Source organism: Durio zibethinus, chromosome 11 (genome assembly GCF_047325235.1).
Source record: "Durio zibethinus cultivar Kanyao isolate XHJ-2024 chromosome 11, ASM4732523v1, whole genome shotgun sequence".
In the NCBI taxonomy this organism is placed as follows: Eukaryota; Viridiplantae; Streptophyta; class Magnoliopsida; order Malvales; family Malvaceae; genus Durio; species Durio zibethinus.
Genome location: NC_143172.1, coordinates 21,199,785 through 21,219,066, shown reverse-complemented (window position 1 = coordinate 21,219,066; position 19,282 = coordinate 21,199,785). Strand labels below are relative to the sequence as shown.

The following is a 19,282-nucleotide window of genomic DNA, read 5'->3' as shown; positions in this document are numbered from 1 at the left end:
TGAAAGCAAAAAAAAATTTTTTTTTGAATGTCCCAAGAAAAGAATAAGATTGAAGTAAGATATGTATGAAGTACCTTATTCTGCCATCATTAAAGACTTGAAAGATACCCAAATATAATATATAAAAAAAAAAGAACATAGCTAACTAGCAAATCATTTCTTTTAATTAATCATGTGCACACTCATAGAAAATTGTAAATACACTAGGGTAAAACATGTATAAGTATACAATTTGAAATGTATCAACTTATAAAGGTTGTAAAAGTAGTTCATGAAGCCCAATGAGACATACTTGATCCTTAACTCTTATTATATCTTTTTTTCTTTCTCTATTAGCCTTTCAAAAGCTCTTGTAACCTGTAAAGATTAAATTATTTATTAGGAACACTAAATTTTAAAAAATCACATATAAAAAATTTATTCAAACTTTTCTATACTCCACTTACATCACTCAATCTGGTCTAGCCACCGTCAATTTTCTAATCAAAGTTCTTATAGAAAGTTGAACTTAGGCATTTTAACTAATTGTTTAATAACCAATTTGTATAAAATATGGATTTTGAATTTTTGCATAGATTCTAACAGTTGATGAGAAGTATGATTACAAGTTAATTCCAAATATCCTATTTTAGTGTAATAAACTTCTATTAATATACTCAAGATGATTTTAGGACAATAATTTTAAATAGTACTTTTACAGCCAACTATAATTTTATCTGATTTTTCTAAAATGTTGTTATTATTACAAATAAAAAACAAGCTTCTTCTAAGCATCATATACCACCAATGCCATATTTGCCCTAATCATCCTATTCACTAGAACCATCATCAACGAAAATCATCAAAATCAACTGACTTCTTGCTTTAACTTTAAGTAATGCAAATTTTTTATAGTTTTTGTTTATCCAAATTTTATAAAAAATTATGTAATTAACACAATTATAAGAAATCCTAACACAATTAAGTAAAAACTCATTTTGGACAAATAAAAATTAATTTCTTACATAAGATAACACTAGAAACACATTTATCAAAATTAACATTTTGTTAAAGAAAACAATCATAATGCAATAACGTGATAGAATTATTATTAAGTTTTAAACAAACTTATAAAAATCAAAGGGAAAAAGAGATGTTACCATAGAAATTCAAAAATAAATACTTGGAATGAAAATAAAAAACACCTAAATAAATTCTAAGAAGAAATGCAAAAGATAAATGGAACAAATCAGGGCCACTTATGGTCCCTTTTCAATATATCTATAAATGAAACTATTTTTTGCTTTCAAAACTAGTTAAGAGACTTAAAATAAAGTAAATTCACCACACATGTTATGAAAAATAGCAACAAATTAAAAAAAACTAAAGCTTATAGCTAAAATTAAGTACCTTCCGATTTTTTTTTGCTTCAACAACATTATTCAAGGCTAGTCCAATATCATTTTAGCAAGTTTTTACAAAAGTATGAATTAAACCCCTTGTTGAATAAGATCACAATTATTTTAAATCCCAAAAATAAATAAATAAATATGTAGAGAAAAAACAAATTACTTCCAAACGAAAGGAATGAAGTGGGGTTGATTCCGACAATATTGAACACCGATTGATGCAGCACCATACTTTATTTTCCTTTTTCCTTTCTTTTTCTTTATCATACATCAAACTATCTCCCCATCTTCCCTTTTCCTTTCTTTATCTCTTTCTTTTTTGCTTTTTGTTTCAATCATCAATCTTGAAAAAAGCTATTTATTTTTTTTCATGAAATTGTGTGCCACTTAAAGGATAATTCTCACTATCCATTCCAATTCAATCTAATCTAGAGCTTAAGAAAAGAAAATCTTTTTCTCATTATCTCTTTCTCTCAATCGCATAATCGATCTTTTTTTTAACTTTATCTTTTTTCTAAATCGTTCCCTCCTCTCTTTTTTCAATTGAAACTATCCACTTTTTTTAGATTCTTCCCCTTTCTCTTTTTTTAACTAGATATCCTTAACAAACAATAAATCTCTTTTCAATCCATATCGAGCTTTAGATGATACTTAGTAAATAATTGATTAGATAAAATAAATAGTAAAAATATTAATTTAGCAAGATATTAAAATATAAGAATTATTTTTATATATAAATATAAATATTTAAAATTTTTAACCATATTTTTTTATCATTCTTTTTAAACGAATTTTTTGTAAACCAAACATTTGGCAATGTTAAATTAGCCCTTTTTACAGTTTTAACCTATGTGGCCTAAACTCAACTGGCAAAGCGTAAATATGACTGTTGCATTTTTCCGGGATAAAAAAAGGAAAAAAGGGTCTTCCCCTATAAAAACCCTAATTCATGGTTCATTGCCGTCCTTTCTTGTCATTCTATCCATAACATTTCCAATAAATTGAAGACGAAAATCATTTCCTTTTAGTTATTATTATCTTTATCTTTATCACTTAATCCTTCGCAATAGAAAAAAAAAAAAAAAAAGAAAGAAAACTAATTTTATTTCGAATCTGTTTTGAGGAGAGGAGAGGAGCTAAAGATTTCCATTCATGTCTAAGGTTAGTCTCTTATCTTCTTCTCCTTATTTTCTGCCTTTTTGTTTTCTTTTTTCATTTTATTTCTTTTAGGGTTTTGCTTTCACAATATGTATTTGTAGAAATTAGAAAACGGAAGAAAGAGAAAAAAAAAAAAAAAAAGAAAAGAAAATTGCCTTGTTTTTCTACTCGAATTTCCTTTAAATAACAAGGTATTTACTTAAGCTACATGGAAATGGGTTTACTTAAAAGCTTTTAGCTTCATCCTTTGTCTGGATGTTGAGAAAATAGAGGTAAAGAAATGTTAATTTTTGCTGATAATTTTAACACAAAATTTCAATCTCGCTTTTCTTCATCTTCTTCTTTTGAAAGCAAAATAGAATTATGTTTGATGTCCTGCAGCTCCACTGAGCATCAATATTTGCCTCGAACTCTTTTCCTTTTATTTTAGTATAAATTTCCATTGTTTGTTCTATATTTGAAATCTTGACGCAATTTTTTTGATTGCCTCAATAAGGACAAGATGGAATTTGTTACCTGTACTGTTTCTGGCAATGGCCGCTATCATTCTATCTCGGGGTCAGTTAGGGTTCCCTTTTTTTGTTTTTGGTCTGCACTCTTTCATATCATTTTTTGTAATAATTTCCTGCTTACATGGCAGTTGAAAGCTTCCAATCTCTTGTGATGCTGAAGAACATTGTGTTGATTGTGTTCATTTCATTTGTTTAGGACTTGTTAAATATATGTTCGGGCGCATAAGTTGGAGGTTGAGACAATGGTGTTGGTGACACATCAATTGCAGGTATTCTAATAAAAATTTTTACTAAAAAACTAGTGGACTAGGAGTGCATGGAATCAGGACATTGAAATAAAGTTCCATAGAAACCAAGAGTTTGATGGCTGAGTTAAAAGTACCTACCTGGCTTCCTAGGTGCATAGGTCCTTCCATGTGCTGTTAGTTGAATCCTATGAGATGATAAAATTCTGCTCTGGGAGCTCTCTTCTGTACTGCTTTGAGGTTTTTTATTTATTGAGGAAAATTCTAATCTGTTCTCATCTACTAACATAGAGATCTCAGCTTTCTTTTGGTATTTTGTGAAAGATTGAAAGTCTGTTGGCCATTTTTATTGCATTTCAGGGTTCATATGTAGCATTTCCTTCAAGGCCTTTATCATGGAGGAAAGGATTGACATTAAGGCGACATGTAGTTACATATCATATGCTTGGGAGAAGAGAGAAGAGCATATCATTAAGGAGCTCTGTTTGTTCAAGGTAACCAACATCTCCCTTATGATTAATGAATGAATTACGGAATTCCTTGTTGGTAGCTTGTCTCTTAGTATCCTGGTTGGTTTGATCGACTTTCAGGGTATATTTGGAAGTGCTGATCTTGAAAGGATTAATGCTTTTGATTTAGAAATTTTTCTTCCCCCATTTGTCAAAGTTTTTTTTCACTTTTACTATAATCTAAAAATTTAGAAACAAAGGTACAAATTGAATGAAAGGAAGTGGGGAATCAATTGATTGCCAACAGGTGCCTGTGCAAAGAAACTAGGCTGACTGGTTCCTTCTGAACTGAAATAGGAAATGAGGCCTTTTCATTTTTTCTAAATCTTTTGCAATAAAGAGAACGTGGGTTGGGGGGGGAGGGGGGGGGAGAATTCACTGACCTTGTTTATTGTGAATCTTTTGGGGGAGAAATCCCATTCCTTTGAGTATATTGTAAATTGCTTTGATCTAAGTGGTTAAATTAAACATCAAGGATGTTGAAAACACAGGATGGTAATAAGATGTGCTTCTGGTGCGTAAAACTTCATTGAAATAATTTTAGGCTGATGTAGTGTGAGTTTGTGAATGTGAAGAATTGTTTCTTGCCTCTGATTACCAAGGTGTTCATGTTACCAAACATTACTTGATTGTTGTAATGATGCTTGTTCTATATACATAAGGGTCTATGCCAATAATGTCTTTTTGTCATTGATGTCCTCTGCTTGGATAAGAATTCTTGCCTCAGCATTCTGATTTGTTTTCCTTTACATGTGAGGATAGGAAAGAAGTTTTTTGCATGATGTGCCAATAGAGCAGGTCCGAAGTTGTCTTTGATCTTTATATGGAAATGCTTGTGGTCCTATTCTTCTACAACTATTCTATCCAAGTAAATAATATTTGGTTGTGAAGCCAAATGACTTTGCTCTCATATTAACATTTTTATGCATTCATAATTGCCATGGAACAGTAGCTGAAGGGAAATAGCTTTTTCATTTTGAACAGGATGTGAACTCATATTCTTTTCTACTTTCCAATTATTAATTTTATGTTGTCTTTTGCAATCCCATTTTCCTTTCATTTTCTTCAGATACTTCCTTTTCATCATATGCATCTTGAATGTATAAATTCGGATGGCTTATTTTTGCAGTATAGGGACTTCTCATACTTGTGGATTGAAAGCCAAAAATATTAGAATTTCAGCCTTCAAAGGCAGTGCTCAGAATGATGAATCAGGAGGCAGAGCAAATGACACAAGTGTTCCCAAGAAATCTTTTAAAGTTTCTTATGTGCGAAAAGATGGTGAAGAGACCATGATAGAATCTCCAAAGCCTCATAATGGTCCACTTGCCTATGCCCCAGAAACAAGTGAGAATGTTGTGGGATCCCCTGCTATTCAGAAATTATTCAAGAAATGGATAATGATATTACGCTCACAATCCCCAAATCAACTGATGGATGAACCTCTGGGAGAAGGACCATCTCCAAGGGACACATCAGAAACTCAAATTGGCACCCAAAGCAATCAAAAAAGCGAGATTCTAAAGATGGTTTGGAGCCATTTTTGGGATATGGATGCAACAATCAAAATAGCCTTATTAATATTGTAAGTATAGTTGTTCATGGCTTCTTACCAGGCATTGTCTCTCTATGTGTCATCCTTTGGAGTTATTCCTCACAAGCTGGATGATCTATTAGGTATTTTTTTTAATATTTGTGATATAAAATAGCTACATCCGCTTTCTAAGAAAAAAAAAAGCAAAGAGTGAGAACAATTTAATTCTCGTCTTCATTTAAGGACTTTTGGTATTCTTTGATCAACTGTTGCTAACTCGGTTTCCTGGTTCTGATTCTGTTTTTGTCAACCAAGAATAGTGCTTCTCTTTCTAGCCTCTGGATGATTAGTAGTAGCTTATTGCTTATTGATTTCATCTGTTGGTTAAAATTGTAACTTTGAATCCTTTACTATTAATATTTTTAGTCAGTGAAATTTGTCAATTATTTGACTTGTCCTATGTCTTAGTCTTACTTTGAATGCCATTCCAGAATAACTTGAATAGTAATTTATTTGACGATCTATGGATGAAAATGCTTTGTATATATCTGCATACATGGCTAACAATTGCTTTGCTGTCTCTGCAGTATTCCTAGTTACCTGGCTGTCAGTTTGATGTGTGGGGCTGAAGTTTCAAAGGAATTGACTCCTCTATGGGTGTTTGGGCCCCTGATTGTTGCTCTTTACATCAAGATGCTTAGAGCCTTGTGTGCGTTCTATGTTTTCTGCTTCAAGCAGACCGTTCAAATAATTGGGAACTTACCTGCCTACTGCCTTGTGACTTACAATTATATCACTCGTGGAAAGCTGAAGGAAGATGTACGAGCACGTGTGTGGCAGCCCGTGGTAGATATGAAGAACTTGGACTACAAGGAGCTGTATAGAAGAAAGGTGAAAGATTTTCAAGAGTGGAGGATGGAAAAGTACCTGGACTTTGTGGAATCAATATGGCCATATTATTGCAGAACCATCAGGTTCCTAAAGAAGGCTAATTTGATTTAGATTTTGAGATATGTCTGATCTGAGGAAAGTCTTAGGTGAGGGTTTAAAGGAGTTGGTTTGGAGATCTGAAAATGTTTCACAGGTTGAAAATTTTGGAACAGAGCTAGCATACCCCCTTTCATACTGGGGGCCATTCTTGACATTTGGAGTTAAAATGGATTGAAACTGAATGGATTGAAACTGAGTGCCAGATTTATGTAATTTTTGAATTGGAATGATTTTATTCATGCGCGAAGTTGTTCTTAATTTTTGTAATGATATGATGGTTCATTCCCTGTAATGTCATCATTTTCATTTAGGTTAATGTGTATTTTGATCCCTGAATTATACTTTTATGGTTTGATATTTAAAAAAATTCATAATTTGATAATTTAACTTGTTTTTTGAAGGCATTGGGCATCTAACGGTAACATTGTTAATGAAAAAACTGTTTTTTTTTTTCAATAATGAACGCCACGTGTTGTATGCTGTACCTAGTTTAAATAAGCTAAATGAAGTGGGTCATGTCAGAATAAGGGCCAAATGCCACGTCAGATTAAAATTTGAAGAAAAAAAAAATGGAAACAAAAAAATACATCCTTATACACACAATTTAGCTCCAACCAAACAATGTTTTAAATTGAACAAGAAAATTTTCAAAGTTGAAGAGGTTAGTGCACGGAGATCCGTGCTTCAAGGTGATCATCGCCCACTAGCTTTTGATTCTAACTCTTCATTTTTTGTTTTTTGTTTTTTTTTTTTGTTTTTAAGTACACAATTAATCACTTAATTATATGATTATATGAATATTTTTAAAATAATTACTTAATTATTATTTTTTAATTTAATTACTTAAATTTATGTAATTATCTATATTATTACTTAATTATTAACTTTTAACAATATATTGATGTAGCATTATTAATGATTATATGCCACAAGATGTTGTTACATCACTCGACATGGCTTAAGACATGCTTATAGTTAGACTTGAAATTTTTCTTTTTTTTGGGTTCAAAGGAGGGCAAACATCAATACAAAGAGAAAGAGGGGAAGAGAAATGACGGGTTTAGTACTCACGATCACATGCTTTTTTTAAAGTCTTTTAACCACTAACTCGAGGAGAAAGACAACTTAACTATATGTCTTAACGACATATCTTTCCTAAGGCCTCTTAATCATATGTCTTTCATATTGATAGTTAGACTTGAAAATTTTTGTATCAATACCTCGTGATACTTGATAAATATCGCAACAATATCATGTCATATCGTTAAAAATTAATGATTAAATAAAAAATTATTTATTCAAATTTAAATGAATAAATAAAAAAATTAATAATTAAGTAATTATTTTATTAGTGATATATTTTACATAAAGGTGTTTATTCAATTAATTTAATTAATTTCAAATCGAATTAATTAAATTAAATTAAATTATTTTTATTAATTACACCAAATTTTTAATTTAAAAACTTAACTAATAGAATTTAATTCAATTGATTTGATTAATTTTTTTTATTAATCAAAAAATAAAATATATTAAGTTAAATTTTATTTTAAATTTTTATTTTTTATATGTGAAATAAATTAAATAAAATCATCTAATAAAAATATTAAATTATTAAATTAAAAATTCTAATAATTTAAAATAAAATAAATAAATTCATATATTTTTAATTTTATATATAAATTTTATAATATTTCAACTAAAATTTCGATTAATTTAATTTTTAAATTGAAAAATCCAAATATTTTTAAAATTATTTTTAATAACTGATTAAAATTAATTTGATTACTTACTGATTAACAGAATTAAACTAATTTAATCAATTAATTTGATTAAAATGAACTATAAATACATTTAATTTCACACTTTTTTTTTTAATTCTCTTTCTTTCACCTTCATTTATCTGAGGACTTGCCGCCTTTCTCCCTCTAAAACTTGGCTGCCTCTCTATCATCCGTAGATGACCCATGCTTTACGCCGACCAATCTCTCCTCGAAATCTTTAGACCAACCCCAAAATCTCTAGACCCAACCATAACGAGATCTTATTCTTCAAATCTCTTCACCCATCTCCAAAACCCCGAAAATGCCTTCATTCTTTCTTCTCAGTGTTAAACCTGAACCTCAATTTACCTCCACATTTCTCCAACTTATTGGCCTTCATTTCCCGAATCCACCACCATTATATTCTCCCATGAAACCGGCCTTGTATGGTCCAGAAGCATAAGAGTAATTGCTTGTGGTGAATGTGTTTGGACATGGGTTTCTGCTTGTATGAGATCAGTTTCCTCATTCAACTGATTTTTTAATTTGAATTTAGTATTTTGTGTATTATGGGTCTTTGTTCATATTGAGAACTTAAGAAAAAAAATCACATTTTATTCTGGGTTTTGAAATTTAGATATCAAATTGGGTTGCAAAGAAAAGATGATATCTCAAACAACGACTATGGTTAATGATGCTGGGTTTATGGGTTTTTTTACATGAGATATCAAGGAATTTTGAAAAGTAGTATGAATCGTTGGTTTTTGGGTTTTCAATTGTTTGCAATTTTTTTTAAGGTATAAGGGATAAAAAGGTTTTTGAATAAAAATTTAATAATCAATTAAGTTTTTAATATTTTATTATAATTAATTAATTTTTTATTTTAATCCAATAAAAAATTTAAATATTTATTTTTATTCAATTAAATTCTTATTTATTTTCATTTGATTAAGCTTTTGAATGAATAATAATAATTAATTATTTTTTAATAAAAATTTAATTAATGAAAATAAATATTTGAATATTTAATTAATTAAAAAAATTAATAAAAATTTGAATGATTATTAAATTTTAATTCAAAATTTTTTTTGACCCTTTTCTTTTCTTTTTTTTTTTTTGTAACTTTTAATCGAAATTGAAATTTAGTTTTGTGATATTAAAGTTTGATTTCATTGCTTAAAATCCAATTTTTTTCTTCAATTTTTAATCCGACGTGGCATATGGACCTATGATGTGGCCTGCTTCATTCAGGTTATTTGGACTACTTCCTCCAAAATCTTAATTCCTCAATTTGTTAGCTTTGCTTAGAGTGTGTTTATATTAAAAATTTGGAAAATTTAAAAAATTTTAAAATACTAATATTTTGAAATGAGTACAAAAATAACAAAATTTATAATTGTAATTTTGATTAATTATTGTTTAAAAATAATTTTAAATATTAGAATTTGATGAGATAAAAATAATATAATAGGAACATATTATATTAGAGATAAAAATAAAATACTAAAAAAATTTATGCAATATGGATATCATTTGATTTGTACAAATATCTAGATATTACTAACAATATAAAAATTAAATAAATTTATAATAATTTTTTGTAATTAAAATTAAAAAAAAAGTTATGTAAAAATAAAATAAATTTGACTTTTTATTATAAAACTAAAGCATTTCATAAATTTCATCTCCTTAAGTGAAATTTTTTTATGTGAAATTTGAAAAGAGAATTTAAAATTCTAAAAATTTTGATAATTTTATTTTTTATTTTATCAAATAAGGCAATTCTAATTTAATATTTTAAAAAATTTTTATAAATAAAATCCTTCTTGAAATCCCTTATCCAAACACTTCTCAAAATGCAAGAAAAAAAATACTTAATACAATAATTTTGCTTCTAAAGTAGGTTAAAGCACATTTTTCAAAGGGTCATTTCCACTTAAAAAAAAAAAGAAAAAGTGGATAATCTCGAAGAGAATTATTTGAATATCCTACTATAATAGATGAATTGACAAAATGAAAAGAGCAAAGGAAAAAGAAAGAAAGAAAATATAAAAAAAGAAATATGTGAAACACAACTTTAGCCTTCAAAAACCAAGGAAAGGCAACAGCATACTTTATTGATTTAGTGAAAATCTCACGTTATCAAAGTTTTATTTTTGACATCAAATACTGTGGAAGGCTGAACGAACAGTTACGAAATCGAATAGTATCTTTTTATTTATTTTATTTATTCAAGTGAAAATCTAAATTTAACTAATTAAATTTGAAAAAAAATAATTTTCTATTTAAAATTTTCAAACCTAATTGTACCTGTAAATTATACTTGATTATTTTCATTATTTTTATTATGTTTATTGCTCTAGATAAGTGTTTGTACATATATTAAACTTTTTAATTTCATAATATTGTATATATAGCACTAGATCAGACAAAATGATGCATAATCGCATACTTCATTACCTTGATGAACAAAGAATTAGTAAGAATGTTTATGAAGATAGATTTTTTTGAATAGATTTAATATGTCAAATTTACAAGCATATTAAATTGATCAATGTGTCTATTATGGCTGAAAATGAGATGGGGATTAAACATGATGCTAATGTTATGAATTGTTTGAGAAATGGGATGATAGAAATGAAATTCATTTGTATGTCAATAAGGACTAAGTTGGACCTCCATTGGATGTTGATGAAGATCCCTTGCTTAAGTTTGAAGGTGATGATACGGAGGGGTGGAGTTGAGGTTGTTGAATGTGGTCAAAACAATGTAAAGGAATGTGAAATTGATGTCGTTGGTAACAGTAAAAAATTGAGAGTGAAACACATGAAAAAATGGATATTAAGGATAAAGTTTTTATTTTTTCTGGTGATGTTAATAAGGAGACAATTAGAAAGGGTAAGGATAAAACAAACATCATCCGAGGGTGATGTGATAGCCACTACATTTGCAAGCAAAAGTAAAATAAGGCGTACAAATCGGAAAAAAAATGATGAAAGCAGTCAATGAAGAGGATGATGGGCATGATCGTCATATCGGTATTGATTTTTGTTAGACGTGCATATTAATATTTATGCATTTTCCGATGATGATGAAGAATGCTTTTGTAATAAGGAAGATGATACTGGCAATAGTTTATGCGGTGAGGAACTTGTAGAAGAGGATGGGCTTAGTGATGCTGCCTCTGATGATTCCTGTGACAAGTATGAAACATATGAGAATAATGAATTGATTGTGGAGAAAAAAAAAAAAAACGAAAGTATTTGGCAGGACACTGAGTATCTGGCCAAACCATTTAAGAAGGCAAAATATGTTTTGAGCAATACCAAGTCTTTGTTGATGTGAAGCATTCCAGATTTGTATTAAGGGATTTTGGTGCTATCCATAGATATTGAAAAGATTAAGAATGAGCCTAGTCGGGTAATTTATAAATGTAAAGACGTTGGTTACCCTTGGAAAATTCATGCTTTAATGACTCCCGATAGCAAAAACTTTAATGACGAAAACAATAACTAATGTTCATAATATACCAAACCAACTCGAAGTCTCAATGCCAATGCAAAATGGATTGATGATAAACTTGATCTGAAGTTAAAAGTGGAACCATATGAGTTTTCCTCTAATGGTTACAAAAATTAGCATTGACTATAACGTGGTGCCTCATATGAAAGAATTATATAGGACCAAAAAAGGAGCACGAGATTTGAATTAAGGTAATCACATCATATGGACAGGTAAGAAAGTATTTAGAGCTGACCGAGGAGAAATATCGTGATGCCACAGTGCATATAGAGATGGATGATAGAGTTGACCCTAATGTTGATGCGTATGTATTTAAAATACCTTTTTTATGTTATTTGGCTAAAAAAAAAGGTTCAATAGTGGGTGTAGACCATTTTTGGGGATTGATGGATGTTTCTTGAAAAGACCATTTAAGGGAGTTTTGTTATTTGTAGCATCACTTGATAGAAACAATGGGATAGAGCAATTGTAGATGTTGAGTCTTTTGCAAGCTGGAGGTTTTTCCTTAATCAATTGCATCGGTGTATGAAGGAGGCACAGATAAGCTTCCATACACTTTTATGTTAGATCAGCATGTGCTATGTTACTTCTTTATAACTTTTTATTTGCTTTACATTTCATTAAATTATAATTTTTTTACTTTACGTTTTATAAAGAACTTTTTAAAGCTATAATTTTTTTGGGCCTATGTTATGCTGCTTATAAGTTTTTTGCTTTATATTTCACATAATTTATAATTTTATTTGCTTTAGACTTCATAGATCTATAATTTATATAATTACTATATTTATTTAACAAGGAATTATAGAAGCTATGCGGATTGAATTCCCCTATGCAACTTATAGATTCTGTTGTAGGCACTTGTATGCAAGTTTAGTAGTTCGTACCCCGGATTGCAACTAAGGTTTGACTTTTAGAACTCTTGCAAAGCTTCAAATGCAAAAGAAAAAAAAAAAAAAGGATGCCATGGACCAAATACACTCAACTAATGAAGATGTATGTAAGCAATTAAAGGCCTTAACTTTGCCCAAATGTTGGAGATTGGGTTTTGTTCATGCATCAAAGAGTCATTAGCTAGTCATTAGCTAACTAACAACTTCACCAAGTCATTTAACCAATGGCTGCCATTGGTTAGAAGCAAACTGATTGTTTCTCTACTAAAGGCTATTAGATTGAAATTAATGAGTAAGATGAGCAAGAAATATGCTCAAGGTTGTTCATGGTAAGGTAAGATTATGCTTGATATAATGGAGAAATTGACCAAGATGATTTTGCAAGCAAGAGGTTGTAAAGTTATACCTACCAGCATATATCAATTTCTTGTTGGTCTAGTGAAATATTTTGTAGACTTACCACGCATCTTCATTAATCTTCTAACATGTGGTAGCCAACTGGCGTATCATGTTGCCGAGTAATTGCATGTATTGCCTACAAAAGGACTAATCTTAAAGATTATTATTATTTATCTGAACAAATGATGCATATTTGAAAACTTATCAGCACATGATCCCATCATTGCCTGAGAAAGATTTAACCTAAATGAGAAAAAAGATGACATTCAAACCTCATTTGTTAAAAAGGAAAAAAAAAAAAAAAACAGGAGAGAAGTTAGTGAAAATCCACCAAGAAAAAGAGCGGCCACTGTTTTATGCCATATTTGTCACCAACCTGGACATAATAAAAGGTCATATAGAGCAACTGGGACTTTTTAATCATTAACAGGTGCATATAAGTTTGAAGAATATGTTAATCTAAATTTTTTTAGCATACCTCACTTCGTAAATGATTATATATAAATATTTGCATTTGGATACAAAGAAATGCAAACTTGAAAAGAGAGGGAGGTGTAATCGGCGGAAATAGTTTTGCTTCAGCCTCAGGCACAGGCTTTGTTCCTTGCGTTTCTAATTGTGGAGAGGCTGTTGCTTTCGTTACACAAGGCTGCATCAGGAATTAAAGATGTGTTCTTGAGAAAGTAAATTTAAGATAGTAAATGTGACACTGATTTGGTTCTGTGGGTCTTTTGATGATGTGATTACTCTGTTTCTTTCATTTTTGTGATAATCGACTTCGAAAATTACAATATTTGACAGTAAGATGAAGACAACATTGCGTTAGTTTATTGATAAATATAGTATTAAATATCCTTTTAACCTTTTTACTATGTTTTCAGTCAGTATGATATTTAAAATATAAAACTTCCTATTTGATATTTAAATTTTTATTCTTTCAAATACTTTGACGTTAAAAATATTTATTATAATTAAGTTATTAATGTAACATAAATATCCATTAAAATCATCATATGTATCAAAAATGTTTAATCATTATCGTATCATCAATTGTCACGTTAGATTTAAAAGAATTTAAAAAATTAAAAAAATCCAAAAAAACTCTTGTAAAATTTTAAAAAATTCAAAAAGTTTAAAAATAAAAAAAAAGTGTAAATTTTTTTAAAACTTGAAAAACAAAAAATTCTCAAATAGTTCAAATAAAATCTAGAAAATTCTTTTAAAAAATTCCAAAAACTAGAAAAAAATCTAAAAAATCTAAAATTTTTTTAAAAATCCAACAAAATTAAAAAAGAAAATTTTTAAACAAATACATATTGCCAACCTTTATTTTTCATTTTTATATATTGATTTTTTTGAAAATTTTTCAAAAATTTTCTTTCTATTTTCAATAATTTAAAATTTAAAATTTTTTTATTTTTTTATTTTTCAATTCTTTTTGAATTTTATTTTTGAATTTCTTTTAAATTTTGGGGATGTTTTTTAATTTTTATTTTTTTTAAATTTTAGGGTATTTTTAATTTTTCAGATTTTTATGGTCTTTTCAAAATTTTTATTTTATTTTTTAAATTTTGATTTTATTAAATTTTCAATTTGTTTTGAATTTTTGGAAACTTTTTTTAATTTTCAAATTTTTGTAAAATTTGAGGATACATTTTTACTTTTTTTGAATTTTTTAAAAAGTTTTTCTTAATTTTTGAATTTTTTTGGTTTTTTTAAATTTAGATTTTTTTAAAAGTTTAATTTTTTAAAAAATTTTCTTTTAATGTTGATCTGAAAATAAATAACATAATGATGATTGCATATTTTTTAAACATGTCATGACTTTGTTAGGTATTAGTGCTAAGTCACTGATTTGACTAACGATATTAATGTGTATGATCAAAGTATATGATAAAATAAAAGTTCATGTATTTAATTGTAAATTTTATTTTTTAGTATCAAGCTGACATAATATGTATAGTATTGTGTTTATTTTTGTATTTAACCCATAAATATATCATATTAATATTTTAAGTTATTTCAAATTTGAATAACTTTTAGTAAACATAAAAAATGTGTTTGGTAAATAAAATCATGATAAAATATAATAAGATGATTTATGAATATAATTATATTAAATAATGTCATCATATATGTAGACACCCAATTTTGTTTAGGTCTACTAGATTAATTTTTGTTTATTAATATTTTTAATAATTAATAATTAAATATCATAATTAATAAAAAAATTAAAACAAATAATAATAATAAAAACGAATAAAAAAAAAGGCAATGGTAATAGTGGTGTCGTGCATGGCACCACTCACCCCTGCCATCCCTTCTAACCCTGGCCATATCCTGTTCACCCCTGAACCACCACTGTTAACACCCCATTCCATGCTAAAAGCCCCACGCCTCGTCAATCCCACATATCTACAAAATCAGACCTCTCCCAAGCATTGATCCCAGCATCTTCCTTTCACTCATGCAAAAACACTTTTAAAAAACACCAGAAACCCCACACAGACACCCTGCTCTCCCAAACCAAAAATCCCACACAGACACCTTGCTCTACCAAACCAGAGAATCCAGAAGGTCAGACCCTCAAACACCCTGCTCTTGTAGACCCAAAAAACTCCAGTTCTCACACAAAAAAAAAAAAAACTATTGTTCTTGCACCCAACAAACACCCGACTATCACTTCCCCACAATACCCATAAAAAAACAAAAAATCCACATAGAAAAAAAAGAACACAAAAAAAAAAAAAATCAAACATAGTCCTTCCCGTATGGAGGAACCTAAAATCGAGCCACCTACAAAAATGAAAAAAATAAAAATCACATCAGTTTTAGTTTTTTTTTCTAAAAAAAAGAGAGAAAATAGAAACTTTGAGCCCCGATCTAAGCTGATCATGGCTATTTTCGATAAAACAAAGATCGGATCTGGAAAGAGCACATCGAAAAGAGTCTTTTAATGCATTTTGGCGTTATCCGACCACTGACAACCACAGGCAGCGATTGTCGATGGTGACCTAGGCGATGATTGAAGCGATGGTCCAGCACTGGATTCTGGCTAAATCAGATTGAGTTCTTTTGGAGTTGGAGGAAATTTTTTTTTGAAAGGGTTTGGAATGAATTGAAAAAAAATTGGTTTTATATAGGAAGCCAAAGCCCAAAACATCGTCATTCTGGAACCTCAGGATCCGCGCATTGACCTGTGACCTAATCCGTGGTCCGCATAAATCGACCCGCTGACCTGTTCCTTCAACAGCCCTTGACCGATTCAATTGAACAGGATCAGATCGAACCGAATCGTTAATCGAACCTTCAAATCGATCTAAATCGTCGAACCAGCATTGACCGAACCATTGACCAATCCAATTCAAGTATGTTTTTACTTTTTTTAAAAAAAAAATTTTTAAATTTTTTATATATTATTATTTTATTATTTTAAGCTTTATTATTAATATTTATGCATGATAAAATTATAAATTTTATTAGAATAAATATTTTATTATTTTTAATAATAATAAAAATGAAAAAAAAAGTAGGATAATAACTAAAAAATATATAGTAAAAATGCTTAAATAATAATAATAATAATCTAAAATAATAATAATAATAATAGAATAATTTTTTTTATGTTCCTTGCCTAGATATTGGAGGGAATACAATCATGCTTTAAATAATGATAATTCTGCCTAAATGTTGAAAAATTATTATTTTAAAAAATACTAAATAAATTAATAATATTATTAATAATAAATTTTCATAAAAAATATTTTTTTAATTAATTTTTAGAAATCATAAAAATTGAACTTGTTTCGACAGTTTGCCTAAATATTGGAGATTTTTAAAGATGTTCGTATTTTTTAAAAAAATTAAAAAATCTAAACCCTAAACCCTCCAAACCCCAAAACTAAATCCTAAATCCTCCAAACCCTAAAATTAAAATTTCAAAACTAAACTCTAAACTCTCAAACCCTAAAACAAATCTCTAAACCCTTCAAACCCTAAACCCTCTAAACCTTAAAACCAAACCTTAAACCTTGCAAGTTTTAAAATCCAAACTTTAAACATATAAACCCTAAAATCGAAACCCTAAAACTGAAACTCCAAACATTAAACCCTGAAATCAAAACCTCAAACTTCAAACCCTAAAATAAAAAATCTAAACCCCAAAATCTAAAACTCAAAACCCTAATCCCAAAATCCAAAATCCTAAATCCTAAACCCTAAAATCCAAAGCCTTAAAATTCAAAATTCTAAAAACTCCAAATTTGGTACGTATTCTCGAATCATCATCCGAAAGTCACCAAATCTTTAAAACCTTGACCTAAACCTATACTCAAAATCATTTCAAAACTTTAAGGATAAGTGCAAAAATCTCAAGTGAAATAATTTATTCTCGAATACTACCTAGATGATAGAGTATTTAAAGAAATCTTATTGCATTAAGTTTTAGAGTATTTAAAGAAATCTTATTGCATTAAATTTTTCTCATGAATCCTTAATTCGCTTTAACAATGAGGTTAATTAAAAAATATAAAAAGATATAATAATAAAATAAGATATTAAATATGAATATTCGCATCTAAGCTCCGTCTAAATGTTAACGAGTCAAGGTGATCTCATTATATTTAATAATCCAATTTCAAATTTGCATTTCATTATACATAGCACCTATTGACTTACATGTATTTATTTGTTATTGTTTGCACTTGTTTGCATTTCTCTATCTTTTAATTTTTACTTATATATGATAATATCATCATTTACCTTTTCACACAAAATATTTTTTTATTTACTTTTAAATTTTGTAATATTATAAAATAAAATAAAAATAATATTTCAAATGGAATAATTCTCGATACTTTACCTAGATATTGGAAAGTCACCAACAATCATTTCTTACAAGAAGTGTTATTTTTATTTTAAAGGATATTGTATTAAAACTCAAATGAAAAGAGTTATCTTAAATTTTGCTTAGATATTGAAGAATTTTAAGATAATTCTTTAATTTAAAGATTTTTTTCAATATTTCCAAATAAAGAATTTTAGTAAAAAAATATTTTTTAAATGAAGGAAATTAGTATTAAATTTCAAATCAAAACCATTTCATCCAATATCAAAAATAGCGCATGATTAAATGGTACTAATTTATAGGCGTTGTGGGGATGCTAATCTTTTTTCACGCGTAACCGACTCTCGAATCCAATATAATTTTCGTAGATCAAAATTTATCTTTTTAATAAACTTTAAACTCATTTTTATAGTTTTATTAAAAAGATAAATTTTTTGGTGATCAATCACACCCTTAAAAAGATTGGTGATGACTCTTTTATTTTTTCTCAATTTTTAAAATTTTTTACATCTGACAATCTCAAAACCGTTACGATACTATATTATGTTTGATATATGTAAAAAATTATAACATGATAACTTATTTATTGGTTAAAATTATATTTTCTTAAAATTTATATAATTTAAATTTTTAATATAATTTTTAAAGGTATAATAAAAAATATAATTCCAATCTCATAGATTAAAAATAACTTTTTTTATTTTGAGAGGATTAAATTATTTTATTCTAAGAAAATAATTAATTTTGTTTGTAATCATGTCACTTTTTTTAGATACAAATTAAATATAATATTAAATAATTATTATTTTATCTTATTCTATATATAATTTTATATATCAAAATTGACCATAATGATAACATAGTTTAATTGAAATTAGCTTTCTTTGGTAGAGAATATGGAGAAGAATAAATCCTTTTATAATAAAAAATACAATATAAAATTAAGAGAATAATCAGGTGGTAGTTTTGTTAAAAAAAATCTATTTTACATTGTTAAAAGTAGTGTCATGCTAAAGCCTTTAAACGTCAATAACATTTTATTGATGGTTTAAATAGTTATAGTTTCAAAAAGTTTTATTTAGACATAAAAGGTGTTAAAGTGTTTTTTAAGATGATTTTAAAGTATTTTTTGGATTTTACCCATAAAATAGAAAAATATATTATAAGTAGATTTATAATTTATGTATTTATATGATATAAAATATTCATAATTTATATATTTATATTATATTTTATATAAAAATTATATTTTTTGTCTGAAATTATTTTTCATGCATTGACTTTTACGAAATTTTTTAAAAAAATTAATTTTAATGTATTTAATATTAAATTTTAAAATTTTTTTGTAAAATTAAAGTTACATGATTTTTAATATAAAAAATTTTAAAAAATCATAATAATTTTAAAATATATTAAAAAAAATTTTAGATATTAGAAAAATGACACAATTTTAAAATATCAAAAAAATATATAGACAAAAACAAAAGGGACAGAGAGGCATATCATAATATATTATATCATAA

The 19,282-nt window shown here is 27.6% G+C and overlaps 1 protein-coding gene across 3 annotated transcripts; it reads left to right on the top strand.

Moving 5' to 3' along the window:
• Positions 1-2,350: 2,350 nt before the first annotated feature.
• LOC111290853 (uncharacterized) lies at positions 2,351-6,718 on the top strand. 3 transcript variants are annotated; one of them, XM_022882350.2, is made up of 6 exons: positions 2,351-2,549; positions 3,043-3,104; positions 3,255-3,327; positions 3,664-3,797; positions 4,942-5,397; positions 5,934-6,718. In XM_022882350.2, exons 3-6 carry the CDS (start codon positions 3,301-3,303, stop codon positions 6,346-6,348), a joined length of 1,032 nt encoding a protein of 343 aa, XP_022738085.1. In that variant the 5' UTR covers positions 2,351-2,549; positions 3,043-3,104; positions 3,255-3,300; the 3' UTR covers positions 6,349-6,718. The 3 variants fall into 3 exon arrangements, with proteins under 3 accessions (XP_022738085.1, XP_022738084.1, XP_022738086.1); XM_022882349.2 differs by lacking the exon at positions 3,043-3,104; XM_022882351.2 differs by lacking the exons at positions 3,043-3,104; positions 3,255-3,327.
• The last annotated feature ends 12,564 nt before the right edge of the window (positions 6,719-19,282 follow it).